Here is a 21,132-nt window from a genome sequence, read left to right as displayed (position 1 = left end):
TCGGGCTGCAACGTTAATGTTGCAGACTTTTTAGACGACGATTAAGGAGTTTTTAGGTCGTGGTTCTATACTCAGTGATGCCGTTGGAGTTGATGGACTCACTTATCTTCCAAGCCTTCCGCTGTTATCGTTATTAGATGGCATTAAGCCATATTTATTGTAATAAGTTCTCTTTTGAGACACTCGATGTAATAAGCGTGTGATTGCTACTCTGCTATAAATCCTTCGAGTACTGTGTGGTGTCAGCATTACTGATTCAGGGATGACAGCGGAACACAGAGATCAGACTGTTTAAGGTCTGGTCGCTACACCATGCCAAATCACCATGACAAGTTCCACAAAAATCGACCAAAATGAAGAACTAGGGTTGCACTCCGCATACACTGTCTGGACACTTGTAGAAGACCCACCCTTCATGCTTCTCCGTGTTCAAGAGATGGAACTTAATGCGAGTGTGGCACTTAGGGCATCTAATGAGCGGCACCACCACCACACAACCATCGAGCTTGTGGACATGGCGGCAACAAGCAACCTCCAACACGACGGAGAAGGGCGGCGACAAGCAAGCTCCAAAAGCGGTGACGACAAGCAATGGGGAATTAGGGATTTGATGGGTGCGACTGGATTCCGCAGCTTCGGGATTGAGGGGGTCGATGGGAATTACATGCGACGACCAATTTACAAAAATAACCCTAAGCAAAATGACCCACGTAACTTATGCGGACGTGGACTCCTCTGACTGGTCAAACCGAGCGGCGACGAGTGGCATGCGCAGAACAGTGACAATGGAATCATGTCTTGCCGTATACGGTGACTGTATTAGCCATATGATGACCAAAGCGAGCATTCTTCGCAAGTTCAGTGACAGCCAGTGCACTTTTACTCGTTGAAATCATACCGATCGTCATAAACGATGCATTGCTTATTTCCAATGAATAAAACTTCAGAGTTTTTTCAACAAGAAAAACTGAAATTCCTGAATTCCTTGAACAAACAGATGGACCGTTATTATTCTGAAGGAAAAAAGAAGAAAACACCGCTAGTTAAGGGCCTGAATCTAAGGCCGGCCATGGTCGTCTTATCTCTACAACCATCAGCAAGCGGTTTTGTAGAAGGCCCTAGTCAGCTGAGTCCAAAATATCGTGTTGCATGTACGGCGCGTGCCGGCGAGGAGAGGAAGCCTTCCCGTTGCCGTTGCCCCCCGACCCGCATGTCCCGTGGCGAGCGAGTTGAGAGCGTCGCACGGCAAACCCGGCCGGCGGCCATGTCCCGCTTCCCCCTCCCGAGCGAGTTGATGGATGCAACGGCACACTTATAAGAAGCCACGGGGCCCGTGGAGGTTTGTTACTCCCCCTGTTTACCGCGGGAGCCCCGTCCCCCTCTCCCTCCTTCCTCCCGCTAACTCCGCCCCGAACCGCACGCGCCCCTGCAACCGCAACCCCCACTCACTCCACCCAGTCCTCCTCTTTTACTTGGTCTCGCCTCGCCGTCCACCGCTGCAGCAGCACCACCGTCGTCGCGAGGGAGGATGCTCACCTTCACCGAGCTGTCGTGCCCGGCGGGCGGCGAGGGCGCGCCGCGGTTCGTCGACCCGCAGCTCTGGCTGGCCTGCGCGGGGAGCATGTGCACCGTGCCGCCCGTCGGCGCCGCCGTCTACTACTTCCCGCAGGGCCACGCCGAGCAGGCCGCCGCCGCCGTCGACCTGTCCGCCGCGCGCGTGCCGGCGCTCCTCCCCTGCCGCGTCTCCGCCGTGCGCTTCATGGCCGACCCGCAGACCGACGAGGTCTTCGCCAAGATCCGCCTCGCCCCGCTCCGCCAGGGCGACCCGGCGGTCGACGTCGGCGACGCCGCCGCCCAAGGGCGGGCGCTTCAGGACGACCGCCCCAAGCCGGCCTCCTTCGCCAAGACGCTCACGCAGTCCGACGCCAACAACGGCGGCGGCTTCTCGGTGCCCCGCTTCTGCGCCGAGACCATCTTCCCGCCGCTCGACTACAGCTCCGAGCCGCCCGTGCAGAACATCTTCGTCAAGGACGTGCACGGGGACGAGTTCAAGTTCCGCCACATCTACCGGGGCACCCCGCGCCGCCACCTGCTCACCACCGGCTGGAGCAACTTCGTCAACCAGAAGAAGCTCCTCGCCGGCGACTCCATCGTCTTCCTGCGCAGCGAGGGCGGCGACGTCCACGTCGGCATCCGCCGCGCCAAGCGCGTCTTCTGCGACGAGGGCCACTCCGGGTGGGACCACTACCGGGGCCTGATGCGCGGCAATGCCAGCTCCGGCGACGGCGGCGCGGCCGCTGCCAAGGGGAAGGTCCCCGCGGAGGACGTGGTCGCGGCGGCGAGGCTGGCCGCCGCCGGGCAGCCGTTCGAGGTGGTGTACTACCCGCGGGCGAGCACCCCGGAGTTCTGCGTGCGCGCGGGCGCGGTCAGGGCGGCCATGCAGGTGCAGTGGTGCCCCGGCATGCGCTTCAAGATGGCGTTCGAGACCGAGGACTCGTCGCGGATCAGCTGGTTCATGGGCACCGTCGCCGGCATCCACGCCGCCGACCCCAGCCGCTGGCCGCAGTCGCCCTGGCGCCTCCTCCAGGTACGCACGCCACAAACCATCTGGAGATTCTCTTGAACGAACGGACTAGCTTCCAGACCATCAACCACATGGCAACCATATCTCAATGCCATGGGACCATATGCTATGGCATATGGTACCAAATCGATGATTGATAATCGGATTCCTCCATGAATGAACTCGCAGGTGACCTGGGACGAGCCGGAGCTGCTCCAGAACGTGAAGCGCGTGTGCCCGTGGCTGGTGGAGCTCGTGTCGAGCATGCCCAACCTGCACCTGCCGTCCTTCTCGCCGCCGCGCAAGAAGCCGCGGATCCCGTCCTACGCCGACTTCCCCTTCGAGGGGCAGCTCTTCCACCCGCCGCCGCCGCCGTTCCCGCCCGGCCACCACCACCAGCAGGACCAGCTCCTGCACCACAGCTTCCCATTCTTCCCCTTCCCGGACAGCAATGGTGCTCCTCTCGCAGGGATACAGGGAGCCAGGCATGCGCAATTCGGTCCGTCCTTTTCGGATCTCCACCTCAGCAACCTGCAGTCGAGCCTGCTCTACGCGGGTGGCGCCGTCCGCCGCCCCGCCGCCGACCACGTCGCTCCTCGCGCACCAAGAACCATCAGCACCGACCTGACGATCGGCACCTCGCCCGCCCGCGAAGACGACACCACCACCACGCGCGCCCCGACAAAGAAGGCCGGCGGCGACGTCGTCAAGCCGGCGCCGACCCTGCTGCTCTTCGGGCAGGCGATACTGACCGAGGAGCAGATGAAATCCAGCAGCACCGGCGGCGACGCCGCAACCTCGCCGGTGGCCGGCGGATGCGGCTCGCCCAACTGGGACGCGGAGAAGGCGCCCAACCTCTCGGAGGGCTCCGGGTCGGGCTCCGGCGTGATCCAGGGCAGCCCAAGCAACAACAACAACACGTCCTCCTGGAGGCTGCAGTGGTTCGGGGACAGCAGCAGCCAGGCGGCGCCGGAGCTGCTGGGGCTGGAGGCCGGGCAGTGCAAGGTGTTCGTGGAGTCGGACGCCGTGGGGCGCAACCTGGACCTGTCGGCGCTGAGCTCCTTCGAGGAGCTGTACGGCCGCATGGCGGAGATGTTCGGCATGGAGTGCGCTGAACTGAGGAACCACGTGCTCTACCGCAGCGCCGCCGGCGAGGTGAAGCACATCGGCGATGAGCCTTTCAGGTGAGCAGCATGCACAATGTCAACTCCACTTGAAATCATTGATCACTCGTTACGAATAAATTCTTAACGTTGAATTTGCAGCGCGTTCGTGAAGTCGGCCCGGAGGCTGACGATCCTGACGGACGCCGGCAGCGACAACATCGGGGGCTGAGAATGAAGCCGCAGAATCGTCATTAGCCGAATAACTTAGGTCTGCCGGCCATTCCAAGTCGTCGTCAGCGAGCAAATAAGCCGGACCAAGTGCCCCCTGCGTGTACAGCTGAACTGCAAGCTGTGGTTGGTTTCTTCCCGAGTTAGTAGCTCATTTCCCTTCCATTTTCTTTCTCGTCGTCGTAGCCGTAGGAGCTGCAAAGCAAACCAAATCAATGTGGCAGCAGCACCACTCCCCTCTGGACACCTTTCATGATCATCATCGAATGTAACGTACTTGCCGCGGATCTTTTTATTATTTCGCTGGGCCCGTCAGAGAATTGAATGCTCTCTTTGGCGCCTGGCCAGAGGGACAAGCTCATCATGCATGCAGGCAGCAGGCTTAAATGAAATTTGTGCGATGTTGCCTCGAGAACATTTACTACTACTGCTCGTCCTCCCTGCCGGTTCTGAATCACTGGCTCCGGCTCTTGCCTCCGGGCGTCTCATACTGGCCGCGTACGTATCTCTCTCCGGCCTCTGCTCCGGGCTGGGCATGCATGGGGCAGTGCATTAACTCCTCCAGGTCCGGGTCCTCCATGCCATTGCCATGTCCTCTGCTCGCAGTGGCGAACATAACTCCACTGCCTGCCCATTTTGGCGCGGGGAGACGATCCTATCTGAGATGGACGTTTCATCTAACCGGATCGACCAAAAGAACAGTGCGCCACCGCGCCAGTGACCGGCCGGCCGTCCGGGACCCTGACCTCCCATCAGCCCATTATTCCGTGCGCATATACTGCTCCTCTCCTCTCCTCATGTTGCAGTATCTCTGTTTGCACTGCAGAAAACGGAGGCGCGGAGCCGCCCACCGGTGCACGCATCCGCGATCCTGTTTGCCTGCGCCTAACTTTTTGGTGTTTTGCATCCGCCGTAGCTCTTATCAGCGCGTCGTCGCCTACCTGGAAATCCATCAGCACTGCCGTCAGCGGCGGTTGCCGACTGCACCCTGTACAGGCACAATACGTGCTCGGCCGGGGGCTGGACGTCGACCGCTCGCCGGAAGAGACAAGGGGGTGGATTGCTTCGGGCTCGCTCGCCCGGCCGGTCTTGCTTGTCCGGCAAGTGTTCTTGACCACGTCCCTGTCACCACGCCACGAAGACGACAGCAGGAGCGAGGGGAGGGGAGGAGGAAGAGGCGTGAGGTCGGTCGGGCGGGCAAGTCGCAGGGGAAGGCGAGAGAATGTTGCACCGCGCGCGATAGGTGCGCGCCATCACTCGGACAGGCGCTTTTGCAGGGGGCGAGCCGCTGTCCGGCGGTTCACGTTGGATCTGACGCCGACGGGCGGGGCTGGTCGGGGTGGTGGGCTGGAGTCTGGAACAGTTGGAGTCTGGAACAGAGGAGCCATGGGCGGACGACCGGACGTCGCCGATTACAAAAATGTTTAATCAGCTGGGACGAGAGAGAGCTCGGCGCCGAGGGAAATGGATGGAAAGAGGGCTGCTCTGCTACCCGTACGATGTGCATACTCCTGTTCGTAAGACCATTTGACATGGCAAATTCGGCCCCTCATATGCCCGTGGACATGTCCGGTCACGTTCGCGGGCGTATTCGGATGGGCCCTCATATTTCCTTTCGTGCATCCACATATCTCAAATTCGGACTATCAAATTCATGCAACACAATGTCACGCGTAAATAGCAATTGTTGGTATCAAGCATACATAGCATTTACATAAAAATTATTTGTCGATTCATTTGGTCAAGCTCCGTCGTTCCATACTCCTCGTCCGATGAAGTATTGGAATCCATCATTTACCTAATAATATCACAATAATTCTGGTTGGTCAATGTCTCGAACATAGCAAGGCGAAGCCGGAGATTTGCCGGACGTACCACGGTGGCGTCCGGGCCGGAGACAACGTCCCACGCGGCGAGGACGGGAGCGCTCTTCCGGAGCTGGCGGCGGGGAGCCTGAGAACGGTTGCGGACCGGGCGCGGCGGCGGAGCTGCGAGCCGGACGGTGCAGAGGAGGAAGAGAAGAGGAGAGAGCAAATGGATCCAGTGGCTCGGGGGGTGGGGAGGTGGATCTGATGCAATTTAGGATGGGGTCAGGTTGTCGGGTCCGACATGACGGGCTTGCCCGGACGCCCCATATCCGTCCCATATTTGAGCTGGATATGGGGGGTGCCGGTCAATCCGGGCGTTTGAGGGGCCGTCCGGGGTCAAAATATGGTGACCGGTCGGTCCATCTAAACGTATGAGGCGGGTTTAAGAGGTCCGGTTGTAGATGCTCTAAGAAGAGTAGAAGACCGTGTGTAGTTTGATGGTACGCAGAGCATTTCGGGATGGACATGATGGTGGGTCAAGGGGCGGGTTTGGTAGCCAAGTTTAGGACCCGGCGCAACAAGTTGCCACGCTTGCTGCCGCAAGTGTCGGGCTTGTAGTACGTGCCAGGACTACTAATTAATCGTGGACTTAACTGCTTGGCTTGTCCATCGGGATTGCAAAACAATCCCTGTCAATGGTACGGGGACCCAAACCATAGTACTACTGCTAACAGCCAGCCTGTTCCGATGAGCTAGAGAGGCCATGTACGTACGCTTCTCCGTTCCAAACCACATACAGAGGCCGGCACGGGACGTGAAAGCTTCGGTAGTCTCTGTACGTGATCGACACAGATAATCCTTGGGGAAAACTTTGATTCACCTCTGCTGCGTCGTGGCACCGTGGGTGGGTGAGCGATGCGTCCAAGCCACCGCTGCAAATGGCAAAGCGAAAACAAAGCAGCTCTACCGCACGGTTGAAGGGTCCTTGTCACTTGGAATAACCACGGATTTTGTTGGCGGTGCTGGTGCCCGCCGTATGCCCCGGTTGGCCGCGGTCTGTCTGCTGACGGTAATGTTTCTTTCTAGTATCTCTCTCTCTCTCTCGCGCCGGCGCCGGTGCGTGCACCCGTTCCTGTCTGCTGCCGGCCGGTTGCTTTCCCTTGAAACGAGGGGCGGATGGGTGATGCTCGCAGATTGACGTCGGTCGGTCGAATCATATAATTCACATCCACACCCCCTCCATCCAAAATGAAGGCACAGGATATCGATCGAGCAGGAGCAGAGAGATGAGATGACACTGAGAGATAAAGAAAGGTAGCGGCGTCGGTGGGGTGCGGTGCGGTGCGCAGGTGCGATCGCGGAGCGCGCGGCCCGGCGTGTCGGGCTGAGCCGAGCGACACACGCACGCACGCGGACAGCTAGCTAGCTAGCGCGCCGCACCACATGACGGGAGGGAAGTCAGCAGGCACGGGAGAGAGAGTCAAGAAGTCAGCGAGGGCGAGGGCGCGGTGGGGGCGGCGTGGCACACTGCGCCATGCCGGGCCGGGCTCGCTGCCTCGCCTGGAGCACTAATTAATTGGCGTCCCGCCGACGAGGGTGTAGCAGGTGGGTGATGCGGCGGTGACGAGAGCGGGAGCGGCAGGCAGGCAGGCAGGGCAGACTGGGCGAGCGAATGTTCCGCCGCTTCGTGTGGGGCGCCATCTGACGCCTGTCCCCCCACGTTGACCCTGTAGCGCGCTCTCTCTCTCTCTGCCTCTACCGTCGCACGGGCAAGGCTCACTCTTTTCCCGCCCGCGTCTCACCGGCGAGGTGCCAAAAAGGTGACGTCCGGACCTTTTTTGTTCATGGCTAACTTTGCCACAACTAAGCTTAGGCAAAATGTGACTGTCACAAAAAGTGTGGCTCATAAAATGACCACCACAAATATGATAAAATTTGGCAAAAAGTTGAGCCTATGACATATGGATCAAGTGGCTAGAAAAGTGTGACAAGCCACAAGTGTGGCAATAAATCAAACACATGCCTAAGCTATTGTAGCACGACTAAGGTTAGACGTGGCAAGCTTAGACTGCAAACCAAACAGACAGTCTTTATCTCTGGGAGAAGAGAAGGCGGTGGTGTGTACGTTCGCCATATGGCAAGCAACCGATTTTTTTCTCTTAGAAGAACATACTACTAAACCCAAACCTGAACCACCACCACTAGACCCAAACCTGAAGCACTAGTACTACTAGACCCAAACCTGAACCAGGCGGTGCAGCTTCAAGATTACCAGTGCTCCCGCGAATCCTGAACTACCGTACGCGCAAGAGAGTGCTTGTGTTCTGTGATGATCATGATTAATAAGCGTATAAATGCACTATTAAGTGCAGTACTAGTGGTGCTGTCCTCCTCCCCACGAAGTCACCCAACGCGGGCGGGTCGGCGGGCGGCGGCGCGTTTCAGGGTGAAAATTGTGGGCGGGCGGACGGACGCAAGTGAAATGAAGGCGATTGGTACGCAGATTTACACCGTGAGGTGTTGTATTTTACATCTTTGGGAGACGTAAATGTTAAAAAAAGCATTTACACCATCTGCCGAAGAAGGGGTTTTTAACCTCAGAGATGTAAAAGTTAATTATTTCTGCATCTACATCATCTATTGAAGATTCTCATACACTATATTAACTAAATTAAGTGCAATAACGATGCTCGTACAAAATTCTATGCGGACCAATAAACCAGGACGGAAGCAGCAGTCCTCCTCTCCGGCAAGTTACTCCACGCAACTCTGTCTCCAGCGCGTCCACCCTCACCTCACCTCACGTGCGTGCGCATCCAACAATCCTCGTAGCATCCCATACCTAGCGATCCTAAACCATGCAGCCTATGGACGCAACACGATAACGTGGGGTGCCGATTTTGAGCCCAGCACCACTCCACAGCCCATACGCACCGCAACGCAACGCATCTATAGCCAGTAAAAAAAATGAAATCTAGCCAGCCAAATAGAAAAGCCAGCTAGCTAGTAGCACGCCTTGCTTTCAGCGCCCGCACAGCAACAGCAGGGAGACATGGAAACATCGCGATCGATGCAGGGGGGTCGATCGACGGACACCGCATGCACGGCCTCGCCGATCCCGACGCCTGCACGCACGCCCTGTTAATAAACTTTCCTGTAGAAAAAAAATGCTGGTTTGACCGGGCCGGGCACGTACGTGACGACGAGCTTCGGCCACGGAAAACCGGCGGGACTTGCTCCGGTGCCGGGGCTCGGTGCGGTGTTCCCGGGGAGAAGCTGGTGGAGGAGAGCGTGCGCTCTTGTTTGTCAAGGCCTCCCTCGGTTGGGCGCGGAATGGAAGACTCCATGCGCACGAACGGCCTCGGGCACTGCCGCCCTCTCTCACCGTCTTTTGTGCGCCGGGAGCAGCGCGCATTAATCAATCGGATTGATGAATGATGATGGCAACGTATCCTCGGTTCCCTCTACGGTTGGTCTGCTCGCTTCGGTCAATCTCTGGATTATGGACATGTATAATTTGTTAGTACTACTACTATTGCTACTGCATTATTCGTCCTTTTGGACTTTGAGTTGTTTCCTCGGAGCATCATCCACCGTGGCATTATCTAAACAAATTTAAGGCGAGTAATATTGGATAGGAGGGAGTGCTGCTAATTCGGTGTTCCAGATGAAGGTCTTCAGACTTGTCTATGAGCACGCGGCCTACTGCTTAGTAAAACTTTATACTAAAGTCAGTATAAAATCGAGACACATATTTTAGGACGGAGTGACTACTTCGTCCCTAGTTCTTGGCTTTCTTGTTTCTTCACAACTTCAGGTATAGCACTCCTGTGAGAAGCATGCTTGAGGCACTAATAGCTTGTGAGGACCTACTGTGCCTGTCTGGATGGTCTACTGCTGGCACTGGCATTGGAGACTCCAAAAAAGTAACACACTCAACACCCAACTGTATCCATGTTCATCGTCCCATGATCGAGCCGACACTTTCCTCAAGTTTGGACTGGAACAGCCAACTTTGTCCACGATTCAGACACGGGACCAAACTATCACTATACACACCAATCAGAAAATCGACAATGCAGAATGTCTCAGATCTGGCCATGTCCATTCAATTGTCTCCATAAATAACATGAAACAACACCTGTCTTTATTGCAACCACCACTCTAACCTCAAGTTTTTCGACATCAAACAAACCGACCATTCATTCACCAGACACATTTTTGACATAGGGCCGCCCTCTAAGTTTGACCCTTCGTCAGGGTCCCGTTGAACTCAAAGCTGCTGATGCAGCAGTTTTGGTGTACGTTCTGAAGCTACGAATGCAATTGAATCTAATACGAATAACTAGATACAGCGTAAATCAACACTATGTCAAACTGTTAATACCCTACAATGTTGGGGCACGCAACGTGCGTCGCCTAAATATTGACAGGAAGAGCGGTCAAGAACGCCAGCGTGTAAGGAGATGTCGACTTGCCAAAAGCTGCACACCAGCGTGGAAGCTTCTCGAGAACCGTCTCGACCATTGGCGTGACCCTGTTCACGTCTGTTCTTAGTTTTACCAGGAGAGGAGGGTCCTCTGCGTTAGCTTCCTTTGGAGATGCCTGTGTCGCTTTACTTGACCAGAAAAGGGTTAACTGGAATTTTGTTGGTGCGTTCTTGCCGCCTGCAAACTGGATTGTATGCCATCCGTCCACCTCGCTCTTGCCACCCAGTTGAACCAACTTATCTGACTCCACTGAGTAAAATAACGCATATAGAGATCAGTTAGATGGCAAATAACAACAATCTACTTCACCTAGATCTGTCGACCTATTCGATTGTAACTCACCTTGAACAGTGAAGTCATCGATTTCTTGCATATTGATTGCGAGTGACCACCGTGTAGATGACTTGGTATCAACTGATACTACTGTTCTGCGGGCATCATCGGTAGCAGAATCGCTTTCAACATGGAGCACTGGAACTTCTGATTTGCTCCATCCAGTACTGCTCCCTTTGTAACTCCTGCAGCCATACTTCACGGTAAATGTCACAAAATCAGTTGTCATATTCTTTCCGCAAGAAAACTCTTCCCCTCTTAGGTCCATCAATTCCTGTGTCAACTTTCCAGGCATGTTCGAGAACAGGGAAACATAGGATAATGGTTCCGTGTTTCCATCGTTCGTTCTTGTAGTATCAACAACATGCACAACCTGAGGAAATAGTGAATCAGTTATCATTTAATAAGTAGGAGTATTCATTGCTAGTATGAGCTTTTTAATACAAATATGGGAACATTATGACAATTGCAGGCAAACGAATTTTCAAGAACATCCCAGAAAATTATTTGCTAATATAAGTTGTTTTATGCCTATGAAAATTGAAATACCTGAAATTTCGAGACAAATTAATTTTTTTCTTGATTTCTACTCCCTTTGTTCCAAAATAAGTGTCATGATTTTTGGTCAAACTGGAACAGAGTAAGTACCTATTATCCCCTTGCCGAACAATTGCATTTCTAAGTAGGCAACTGTACACAGTTAATGACAATGCAAGATAATTCATTGTGTTTGGGAACGTTTGAAGGACACAAAAGTCTTCTTGCACTCCTTAATTCTAATACAGAACTACAAAAAAATATATTTCAATCGGAAGGCGTAAGCATTTACTTCCAATTCTTTCTTTGAAGAAACAGGCTCTCCTTCATGGTATGCATAAGAGATTGTCTTAAAAGGATACTGGATTGTTAAACATAAAAATTATCCTTTTCAGGTTACAGAGATAGCAAATGATGACAAATTATGGAAATCATACGACAACACCCGATGAGTCAAAACAGTTAAACACCGAGTCAAAATATTAGGATACCATTTGTCAAAGTTAAACTCATACTCCCTCCCGTAAGCGACAAAGTGATGTTCCATATATTAACACGGTCTTCAAAATATAACTTTGACCACTAGTTTCTATTTCAATATATGTATAACGACCATCAAAATTGTAGTATTTTGAAAGTAATTCTCGAGACCAATTTATGCACATGGTCTTCAAGTTCCCAATCTAAATATTTAAAGCAATATCGACAGTCAAAGTTTTCATAGCGGTGCTTACATTTACAGAACGAGCAATATCCTCTGTGAATGCTGGAACAATGCCGCTTGATACCAGTACAAGGGCAAGACCAAAGAATGCACACAACACAGAAAGAAGTGTTTTTTTGGCACCTGCATAAAACATTATCTCGGATATAAGCTCATTTGGGTGTGTTATGTCTAAAACAGAAGGCAGATGTATGTACATATTGGAGAAGTCCGGAAATTGGATGCAATGATAGATGTTGAGTACAGTACAGCAATGTTAGAGAGGGGAGGGTGGGGGGGGGGTCTAGCCTTCTGCCCAGGGAAAACCACAATCATCACAAACTTACAGTCATTCCTCAGATTACTTTAGCTTTGAAGCTGCCCGGTAATTTTGGTCTTTTAGTAGTTTCTTAGTGTGGGTGATCACCTTTGGTGGCCTGTAAATTTTAGCACCATTTTGGCATTACTCTAATACAGAATGACAAAGCATGATGCATGTTTGAGGGCCAAAATTTAATGACCATTCCAACACACCCCTTACACTATATGTCCCAAATCAAAGCAATATCAAAAAAATTATGAACAAGACAGCAGAAACTCACAAGTCATGTAACGGAAGCAAAATGTGATGATATATCAAGCATGATATGGTTTACCTGAAATATGGACATACGAAAGGAGATACACAAACGTGAAGGACACGACTATAGCGATGGCAACAGCAACTACTACATTTCCAAGCCAGTCTGGTAGTCCACCAGGGTTCCTGCATATATAAGTGCGCACAAGGTTGAAATTAGTTCGGTTAGCTTAGAATAGCTGATGCAATACTCTCTGATAACAACATTTAAGTATAAAATTTAATCATGGCCCTAACTGGCATAGCAAATGAGAAAATAAAGAAGAAGTTTGGACGCCGCAGGCTCTAGATATTTACCTATCAGCACGTACAATGCTGCCAACCATCACATCTACCAAGCGAATAAACAAACCAGCAGATGACATAACTGGCACAGCCAAAGCCAGGACCAATGTAAAGACCTTAAGCTGTTTAGGTGACCTTACAGGAGTTAGTGTTGCTTCCATAAGACCATCTGCAACGAAACAACAGCCGTTAATACTCAAAGTTGAATATCAACATATTAACTCTCAGATAGTCACCCCAACTTACATGCAAAAGCAGGCGAAACAAGCCAGATGAGTGCTATATACGATGCTCCGACCTTCAAATAGGTTCCGACTATCAAAACTATAAGCCATTGGACAAAACCAGATTTGAAAATCCACCTCTCAGCTTCCAGGCCAACAATGTAATCCATTGTGTTACCAGTTAGACCTGGCTTTGTTCTTGAATACACTTCTTGAATGTGCCTCTTTAGGAGAATAAATCCAAAATGCTGACCAATGAATGCGCCAAGCAGTGCAGGTGAACCAAATAAGCCAATAACTAACCATGGATTTCCAACAAATGGAACAGGAAAGGGACAAATATGCGGCAGGGCAAATGCCACGACAACCGGTAAGAAGATAGAAAATATCAACGTCAAAATAATGCTCAAACATGATATTCCAAAGGACATAAGACCAGGACGTCCGCCCATAAGCAGTGATGTTCCCCATATCAGAAGTGACTGAAATATTATTGAGTTGTGAAACATGGTTGCTAGTCGCTGTGGATAGACCACCATGTACTTGCCCTGCAAAAGTAGTAACATACAAGTGATAAGCTGAAACAAAAGAAAATTCAGTTGAATAAGAAATCGTACTAACTAAATCTGCATTCTTTTCCAGATACGAACAAATATCTTGCCTGTTTCCCAGGTGCACTTTTTTTTTGCAGATATGAACACATATCATGGTCTAAGTTTACTTTTGAGGGAATCCATTGCTCTAAATTTATGCCAGCAAAGCCAAACAACACCAATCATCAAAAGCACTAGAGTTTTTTTGAGGAATCATATGGTGCCGGGAGCACAGAAATATATAATCCTAGCTTCAAATCTAATTCTGATGTTTAGTTTGAATCATGGTATGACCTGGTGACAGAACAATGGCACTCCAGATGATACTTAAAAGGAGGTAAGGCATGGGGAGTGCCATGCAAAAACTCCATTGCTCTAAGCAAACAAAATCAAAGAACATACCATGCCATCAAAGATAGACAACTCATCTAAGAATTGGGTCATACTTCAAAGTAATATATGATGTACTCCCAACCATTATATCTTGCCATTTATTTTCAACAAAGATAGACAACTCATCTAAGCAAACAAATTCAGTTTTTACAGAGGGAGTAAAATATAGTGTTATTTCTATTAGGACAAAATATGAGCCATTTGTTTTCTCTTCTTTGCCCCAGTTATACCCATACCCCCATTATATCTTGCCATCCAGACAAATTTAACTTCGCCCAAGCATCACAATTCACAAAGATTTTTCTCCAAAGAATACATCTTTGTTTCATAAAAAAAATGCTGATGATAAAGAATTCACACATCATTCGTTGGCCATACTGTTGCCTGAGTTTACATGGCAATAATTTTGAATTATAAAATTGGTCAAATCCTTACGGTCCTTTATTATCTGAAAAATTAGCATATGAAGACCTATAGAGATCAAAAATTTCCCACAGGAACTTACGAAAAGCAAAATCTATACATGTGCTTGCTTAGCTTAATGAAAAAAAATCAGATATTGCATGGTACAGTCATAATGTTTGATAACAAAAATATTTTAATACGATGTACCAGAATGTCGAAAAAAATAGCCTTCTTCTGCTCTGTGCTCTCTTGCTTTGCCTGGTGTGCGTCTTTCATAAATTTTGGTGATGAAGCAGCATGTAGTAGGAAGGCAAGCATATTTTCTCCATTATGCTGAAGGGATCCTGGTTTCAGGAGCTCCATTTTGTCATTCTGCACAGAAGACGGCAATGAAATCGAGTAAGCAACTAGTACAATGTTTGGCATCAAAAAATAGATTGAAGCTGCCACCACATATTCTGTTGACCTCGATCTACACTCACAATATTAACAAAAGTTACAAATACCATTACATCTAAATCTATCACCTCATTCTTTTTTTTAGGGAAGCTATCACCTTGTTCTAATTTCTGTTTGGAAGATAGAAATACAATATCATGGCAATAAAATTATTGTAATCAAATCTCACTAGGAAACATATGGCTGGATTCATTTAAGAATTAAACAGCTTGCATTCATACTCTACGAGGAACTGTGGAACAATCAGCTGGATCCTCAAGACGTGAAGTTCACATGTGATGTTTCCACCTTGTAATCTATCAAAAAGCTACTTTTGGTTCGGAAACATGTATACTCGTTATATTCCTTTTTGCATCAAAAAAGCGAATGACAGCAACATAGCTTAATCTCAAGGTCCATAATCTCTAGCTCTTCAAACCAGTACCAGCAGTAGACTCTTTCACCGAGTAGATGATATAGATATGTTAGTTATCATGTTCATAACAAATACTCCCTCTGTAAAGAAATATAAGACTTTTTAGATCACTACTTTAGTGATCTAAAAAGTAGTACATACATACACATATAAAGTCATCAAGCAAACCTTTGTGTGATACACAGATGTCGTATCTGTATATGCAAAATCAAGGCCAGGAAGACCAGCAACCTCCTCATATATTTGGAAATCAGTAGCAGATTTTATTGCTCCAGAACGGAAAACATCCTGCAATTACAAGTTTACGTCATGTCATATTTGCAACCTCCTACGAAGACAACTAAGATTGAACTATGCTGGTTGAGTAAAGTGACACATCGAACTGTCTTCGTTCACTCTAGCAATAGGATATCACTTGAAACCTCTTCTATAAGTTTTGTGCTAGGATCAACAAGTGGGTGTGAGGTGGATGAGAAACAACCATGTCCCTCATTTTTCTTATAAAAAGGTGAATTAAATAGGGCATTTCACTCCATGTTGCTCTGAGCTGCTTGATTTCAGAGTTGCTGGAAACATGACAAAGTTGCTATAGTTATTTGCTATGATCCAATGTTCCCCGCTTCTGGCCAAAATATAATTTACTTTTTACCTAACAATAATTGGAACAGGAAAATCATTCAAACCTCTATAGTTGGCCAATAATGTATGCAGACTGCACCTGACAGGGTAAATGAACCTCTATGAAAAGAGGAAAATGTTCTCTCTAGGACAGCAAAAACCGAGAATCAAATAAACACAATGTGTTACCTGTGTAGCTATCTGAGCAGATGGGTATTTCGCTACAGCAGCAAAGCTCTCCAAAGCCCATTGGTGAGTACCCTGTACATGAAAAAAAAAATAGTAAGGTACACGAAAAGGTTCAAAATCAATTCTTTTGTAACAAATTGAACAATGTACAGCAATTAAAAAACAGAAAGAAAAAAAATCTGATGCATCGGCGACAAAGTAACTCAGGGTTTGAAAATGTTCAGAAACCTTATTTACTATCATTAGGCATTAGCAACAAACTAAAATTTAGAACAGCTACATGATTGTTACAATTGCAAATGCAAGCATAATTTCTGTAAACAAATCGTGAACCCAACCTGAAAAAGGGTGGATTTCCCACTGATACCCATAGCTTCCAAATCAACAGCAAAACGTACTGAGTTTCTCCAGTGGTGCTGCACAAATATTAGTAAATTACATTATGGAGCATAACGACAATGACCTATGTACCAGTTACAAGATGATTTATGTGTAACATATGAAAATAGTGACCTGAGTTATAAAACTGTGGGCCCCATCAAGACCCTCTTCTTCCCCTGTGTTGAACAGAAACAGGACGCCACTCTTAAACCCATGCGCCCACTGAGCCACTCCCCGTGCCAGCTCTAGCATGACTCCTACACATGAACTGCAATCCCCGGCACCTTCCCTGAATAAGAATAGAAGTTAGAGGTTCTTTTTTCTCAAAAACTAACAACGGGGAAGGAAAAAAGTGGAAGTTTTTACAAGAGTTGGTCTGCTACAGTACACATATTTGCAATATGTAAGCATTAGTGTGTCAATAAATTTAAATCCTATTAACATTAGATATACACTTGAACAGTCTGAAAACCTGCTAAATTACTCGTAAAAATCATCGTCACAGAATTGTTCCTTAAAAACAAGCCTCAAAAGCTATATTCTCGTTCAACCTTCATGTGCTGTCAAGCTATCCTTAGCAAATTTTAGATCTCGATATCTCCTGCTTATAGTTAAAGAACCGTGCACGACTGAGCCCACATATTTGTTTAACCTCACTTATATCGCATACATTTCATTTAATCCACTCTCTGCACTCACCCCTTCCTCAATTGAATAATAACATGGCACTCAAGTTGATTATTGCATATTACATTCAACAAAAATAAAACCACTAAGTGTCCAAAAGGCATGTGGAAACTCTTTGTATCTGATGTAACCAATTAACGTGCTGATGATTAAGCATATCGATTACATTACATAATGCAAAGCAGAAGCAAAATTTCCTCATAAGGGAGAAGACAGAGCCTTACGTTGTGGAAACTGTGTCAATATGAGAAGAGACCAGAATCAAATTTTCTTCAGCTTCCGGTAAATACTTGGGAACAATTCTGAGGATCACGTGCTTAAGGTCTGAGTACAAGAGTGTTTTTCCCTTGAAAAGACCACCAGCTAGACGATTTGCACCAATATCCGTGTGGAACAGCTCCACTTGAACATCAACGTCCCAATGAGCTGTCTTCTTTATTTTCTCTGCTTCTGCATATACATACTATTGCATGGACATGTCAAGATGGATAGTGCAACTAAAAATAGCTGTAGAAAAATGATAAGTTCCAAACAACAATAGCACACAATAAATTGGGACTGTATCATACCCATCCAGATGGGAGAAAAGGTTGAAAAACAGTAAAAGTGAAAGATAAGAGGAAGAAATAATTAAGTGCCTCCTCACTTTAACTTATACTGTAATAATTATTCTCCACTAAATCCCCTTTCTAGTTCTTATGACCAAACCCCAGACCTCAATTTTTTCTCAACCCCCAGTGCCTCCATGGCTGGTGTGGGTGTGCACTTCTGGTGGTCAAAGTAACGGCTAAGCTTGTCTTGACTTCCAGGTAGAAGCATGGGCGAGATTAGCAACTAACAGCCAGGATCAGGTTGGTGATTGCAAGGTGGAAGGGCTGAGAGCCTGAGAGAAGTCAACAAAGGTGTTGCCTTTTGCATCTTGGTTATGGTATAGGTAAGAAAGAGCAGAAAATGGGTTATGCACATACTCATACAATGTTGGCAAGAATTGGCATCCAATGTATTCGCAGTGTCTGACTGCACTAGCTTCGACCTGGCATGGCCCCATTAACGCACTTAAGTGGCCTGGTGTTCAAGTTTTTTTTTTCTGAATGTGCATTTTCTGCGCACTGTGGCTAACGAACCACCCTCACGGTGTACAAGTTCAGTGACACACCATGCTTACCTAGATTTGCATTTTCTACGTACCGTGGTTAAACGAAGCATTCGCATGCTGCATAAGTTCAGTGACCCACCATACTTACCTAGATGTGCCTTTTCTACAGATCGCGGCTAAACGAACCACTTGCACGGTGCATAAGTTCAGTGACCCACCATACTTACCTAGATGTGCCTTTTCTACAGATCGCGGCTAAACGAACCACTTGCACGGTGCATATGTTCAGTGACCCACCACGCAATTTATTCCTGGGTTGAACACATGGAAGTTTCTACGTGCCCTTTTAATTATATAATAATAAAGAAATATGAGCTTAGTAGAATTATTCATTCACACGACACAGATTTTCATCAGTAAATATAGCCCAAAAGTAAGTGCTCCAGCTTCCCCCAACCACATAGCTAATTATCATGACTTAAAAAATATACTTTCTAACACAACAATATAAAATGCAGACTTAAAAAGCCTCTTTCCTACTAGAGCTCTACTAATTAAACAGGACACTGCAATCAGTGTCGACATTCAACACCCAACAGCTAGTTCCATCCAAACTGGAAAGTGTCAGCGAGCACCCATGTTTCGAACATATCAATGCATAATAACATTAACGGCAATGTTATAATTGGTCTGGAGACTGAAATTGTAAGTAAAAGCCTGTTAAAAATGCAAAAGCAAAGAAGCTTGAAAGGACAACCTGCACAGCAAGATCGAGGGCATCTGAACCAACTGGATGAGGACCCAGGCTTGTCAAGTACTTCACATGCTTAAGGGCAGAAGCCTCTGAGAAGCCCCGCTTACCAGCCTGCTCGGCACCAAGGGGCAAAGGAAGACTCGCAAACTGCATACGGTAAACAGACCAGGATCCATGAAGGAAAAGTATAAACAACCCCAGCAACAAATAAGCGCTCCTCTTATGCCTGCTGTTATCTTTATCAGAATCGACTGCTGCATCAACATTAGGCTTCTCATGTGTTGATACAGACGAACCTCGCCCTCGAGGCATTCTGCGTGTTTAAATGTAGTGAAACGCCTGAAAAAGAATGGGCTGTTAAAAAACAATTATCTTCGCAGTACCATAACAAACATTACACGATATTACCACTTGTAGCAGAAAATTAAAATACAATTAGTAAGCATTCAATTCCATATGCAGAAATGGAATTCCCACATGCACGATGATAAATGTTTTGAGTTCCAGCTACCAAAAAGAAAGATTTCACATGGATCCAGGCTAAATAAAATGCAGATCGGATAATCCCAGTTTTGTTCAGGATCGGATAATCAGTATGTTCCACCACTGTAAGAACTGGGTGTGTGCTAACAGCTAACCTCCCACGTTTCCACATGAGAAAATGCATGCACAGTCTAAGCAGTAGTAATCAGACACTACACAGAGTCTCAGGGCGTCCTAATTTTTCAGTGATGTTCTTCGCGCAGTTCAACTGACACCCCATGGTTCACAGTTTCAGAGCAGGGATGCTCCCCAAGTTCAGAAGCTAGGTGGAACAGGTCCCTACTCCATAGTCAGCTGGTTACGAACGGGAAACTTGAAAACAAGAGAACGGATTGGCTATTCAAGACGACCACAAGTCGTTACTGAAACAGGAACTGAAACTCTGAGAGTCTATGGATGAGAAGTGGCCGCTTTTGGCTACATGTTACGTTACCATAAAAGAGGAGGCAGAGAATTGGTAGGTTGATTCACATTTACTGCGTCCAAGGTTCTTTTTAAGAAGCCAGAGTGTGTGGACCAGGGCAGCAAAGTACTACCATATGGCAAGGAGAATTTCCAGCCTTGAATATTTCACACAAGGGCGGCAAAAAGGGACCCAGCTTGCAGTTCTAGACGGTGCATTTACCAGAGATCATGGGAAAGTCGTGGCCTGCCTGTCAGGCTTGAGAAAAGCCAGCCATTAATTACCAAGAACAGGTTGCAGCACCGTGTGACATCTGAAACTAATTACCCAGCTAATGGCGATCTCAGTTATGAAGTTTCGAGTCAATGGCACAATTAGCCACGGAGGGCGTTGGGGATTCAGACTTGCCCCAAAATTCTGTTTCCTTTTACCGATTAAACTGGTATCGACACTAGTATTAGTTCTATATAATTGATAGCCAAGACTCTACTTCCTATGTGGGCGAGGTCATCTGAGAGATCGCCTATGAGTGATGGACAGGATTAGTAGCGGCGCACACGCAGGAAACGAACCCGCAACTAACTACCATGATGGAGGGAGCTGCTAGTAGAGAGAGGAAGATTCAGATTCGGTTTGCGAAGGGAAGAAACGGAGCAGAATTGTATAGCAGCAAGCTAGTGCCAGCGCTTTCCTCACCAGCGGAAGAAGAATCCACGCCCGTGCGGATCTCCAGAGGGGCCGGCGGCGAGGGGAGCGGAGCTCTTGCTTCGGCGGGGAGGTTATCTCGGCGTGGACTGCAGTCTGGACTCTAGAGGGGATGAGGCGGCAGGCCGTTAGGATTTCGGTCGCCTCTCTCTATTTTTTACGCGAGGGAGGGGAAGCAGCAGGGAGACGCCCGCGCCGCGCGGAGCGGAGATTCGGGGTTATGATGAGGGGAAGGAGAGGGGGGAAGAAGGAAGGACGGCGATCGCATCGCATCGCATCGCAGGGACCCAAGAGCGTGCCTGGCCCGTGGCCCGTGCTAGGAGGAGTACTTGGACGTAGGCAGACACGAGATGCTGGACCGGTGTCGTGTTGCGCGGGGTGTATGGGCCATATGGGGCGGGACGAGGCACTGTGCGCCCTGCCCGCCTCTGTGACGAGCTCACGAGCCCGTCCGTCGCCCGTCCCCTACTTCTCTGTTCCTCCCGTGGCGTGGAGGACCGCAAGGATGTCAGGCACAGGGTCCCCTCTGAAGCGTCCCGTGTTCATCTTCTTGTTGGCTGATGACACGGTTTTG

At 48.6% G+C, this 21,132-nt stretch overlaps 2 protein-coding genes across 2 annotated transcripts; one reads left to right on the top strand and one right to left on the bottom strand.

Moving 5' to 3' along the window:
- Positions 1-1,365: 1,365 nt before the first annotated feature.
- On the top strand, positions 1,366-4,321 carry LOC125539130 (auxin response factor 8-like). The gene is made up of 3 exons (XM_048702499.1): positions 1,366-2,587; positions 2,753-3,747; positions 3,829-4,321. The coding sequence occupies exons 1-3, from the start codon at positions 1,529-1,531 to the stop codon at positions 3,896-3,898; spliced, it is 2,124 nt and encodes a 707-aa protein (XP_048558456.1). The 5' UTR covers positions 1,366-1,528; the 3' UTR covers positions 3,899-4,321.
- A 5,509-nt stretch (positions 4,322-9,830) lies between these two features.
- LOC125539129 (endoplasmic reticulum metallopeptidase 1-like) lies at positions 9,831-20,843 on the bottom strand. The gene is made up of 14 exons (XM_048702498.1): positions 20,550-20,843; positions 18,911-19,246; positions 17,282-17,520; positions 16,503-16,659; positions 16,328-16,405; positions 15,990-16,061; positions 15,351-15,470; positions 14,516-14,680; positions 12,940-13,465; positions 12,706-12,862; positions 12,425-12,534; positions 11,800-11,912; positions 10,538-10,901; positions 9,831-10,444 (listed from the first exon to the last, which is right to left on the bottom strand). The coding sequence occupies exons 2-14, from the start codon at positions 19,217-19,219 to the stop codon at positions 10,125-10,127; spliced, it is 2,730 nt and encodes a 909-aa protein (XP_048558455.1). The 5' UTR covers positions 19,220-19,246; positions 20,550-20,843; the 3' UTR covers positions 9,831-10,124.
- Between the last annotated feature and the right edge of the window lie 289 nt (positions 20,844-21,132).

This window comes from Triticum urartu, chromosome 2 (assembly GCF_003073215.2).
Source record: "Triticum urartu cultivar G1812 chromosome 2, Tu2.1, whole genome shotgun sequence".
NCBI lineage: Eukaryota > Viridiplantae > Streptophyta > Magnoliopsida > Poales > Poaceae > Triticum > Triticum urartu.
Note: the sequence above shows the minus strand (reverse complement) of the source record. Positions and strands in the feature narration are given on the sequence as shown.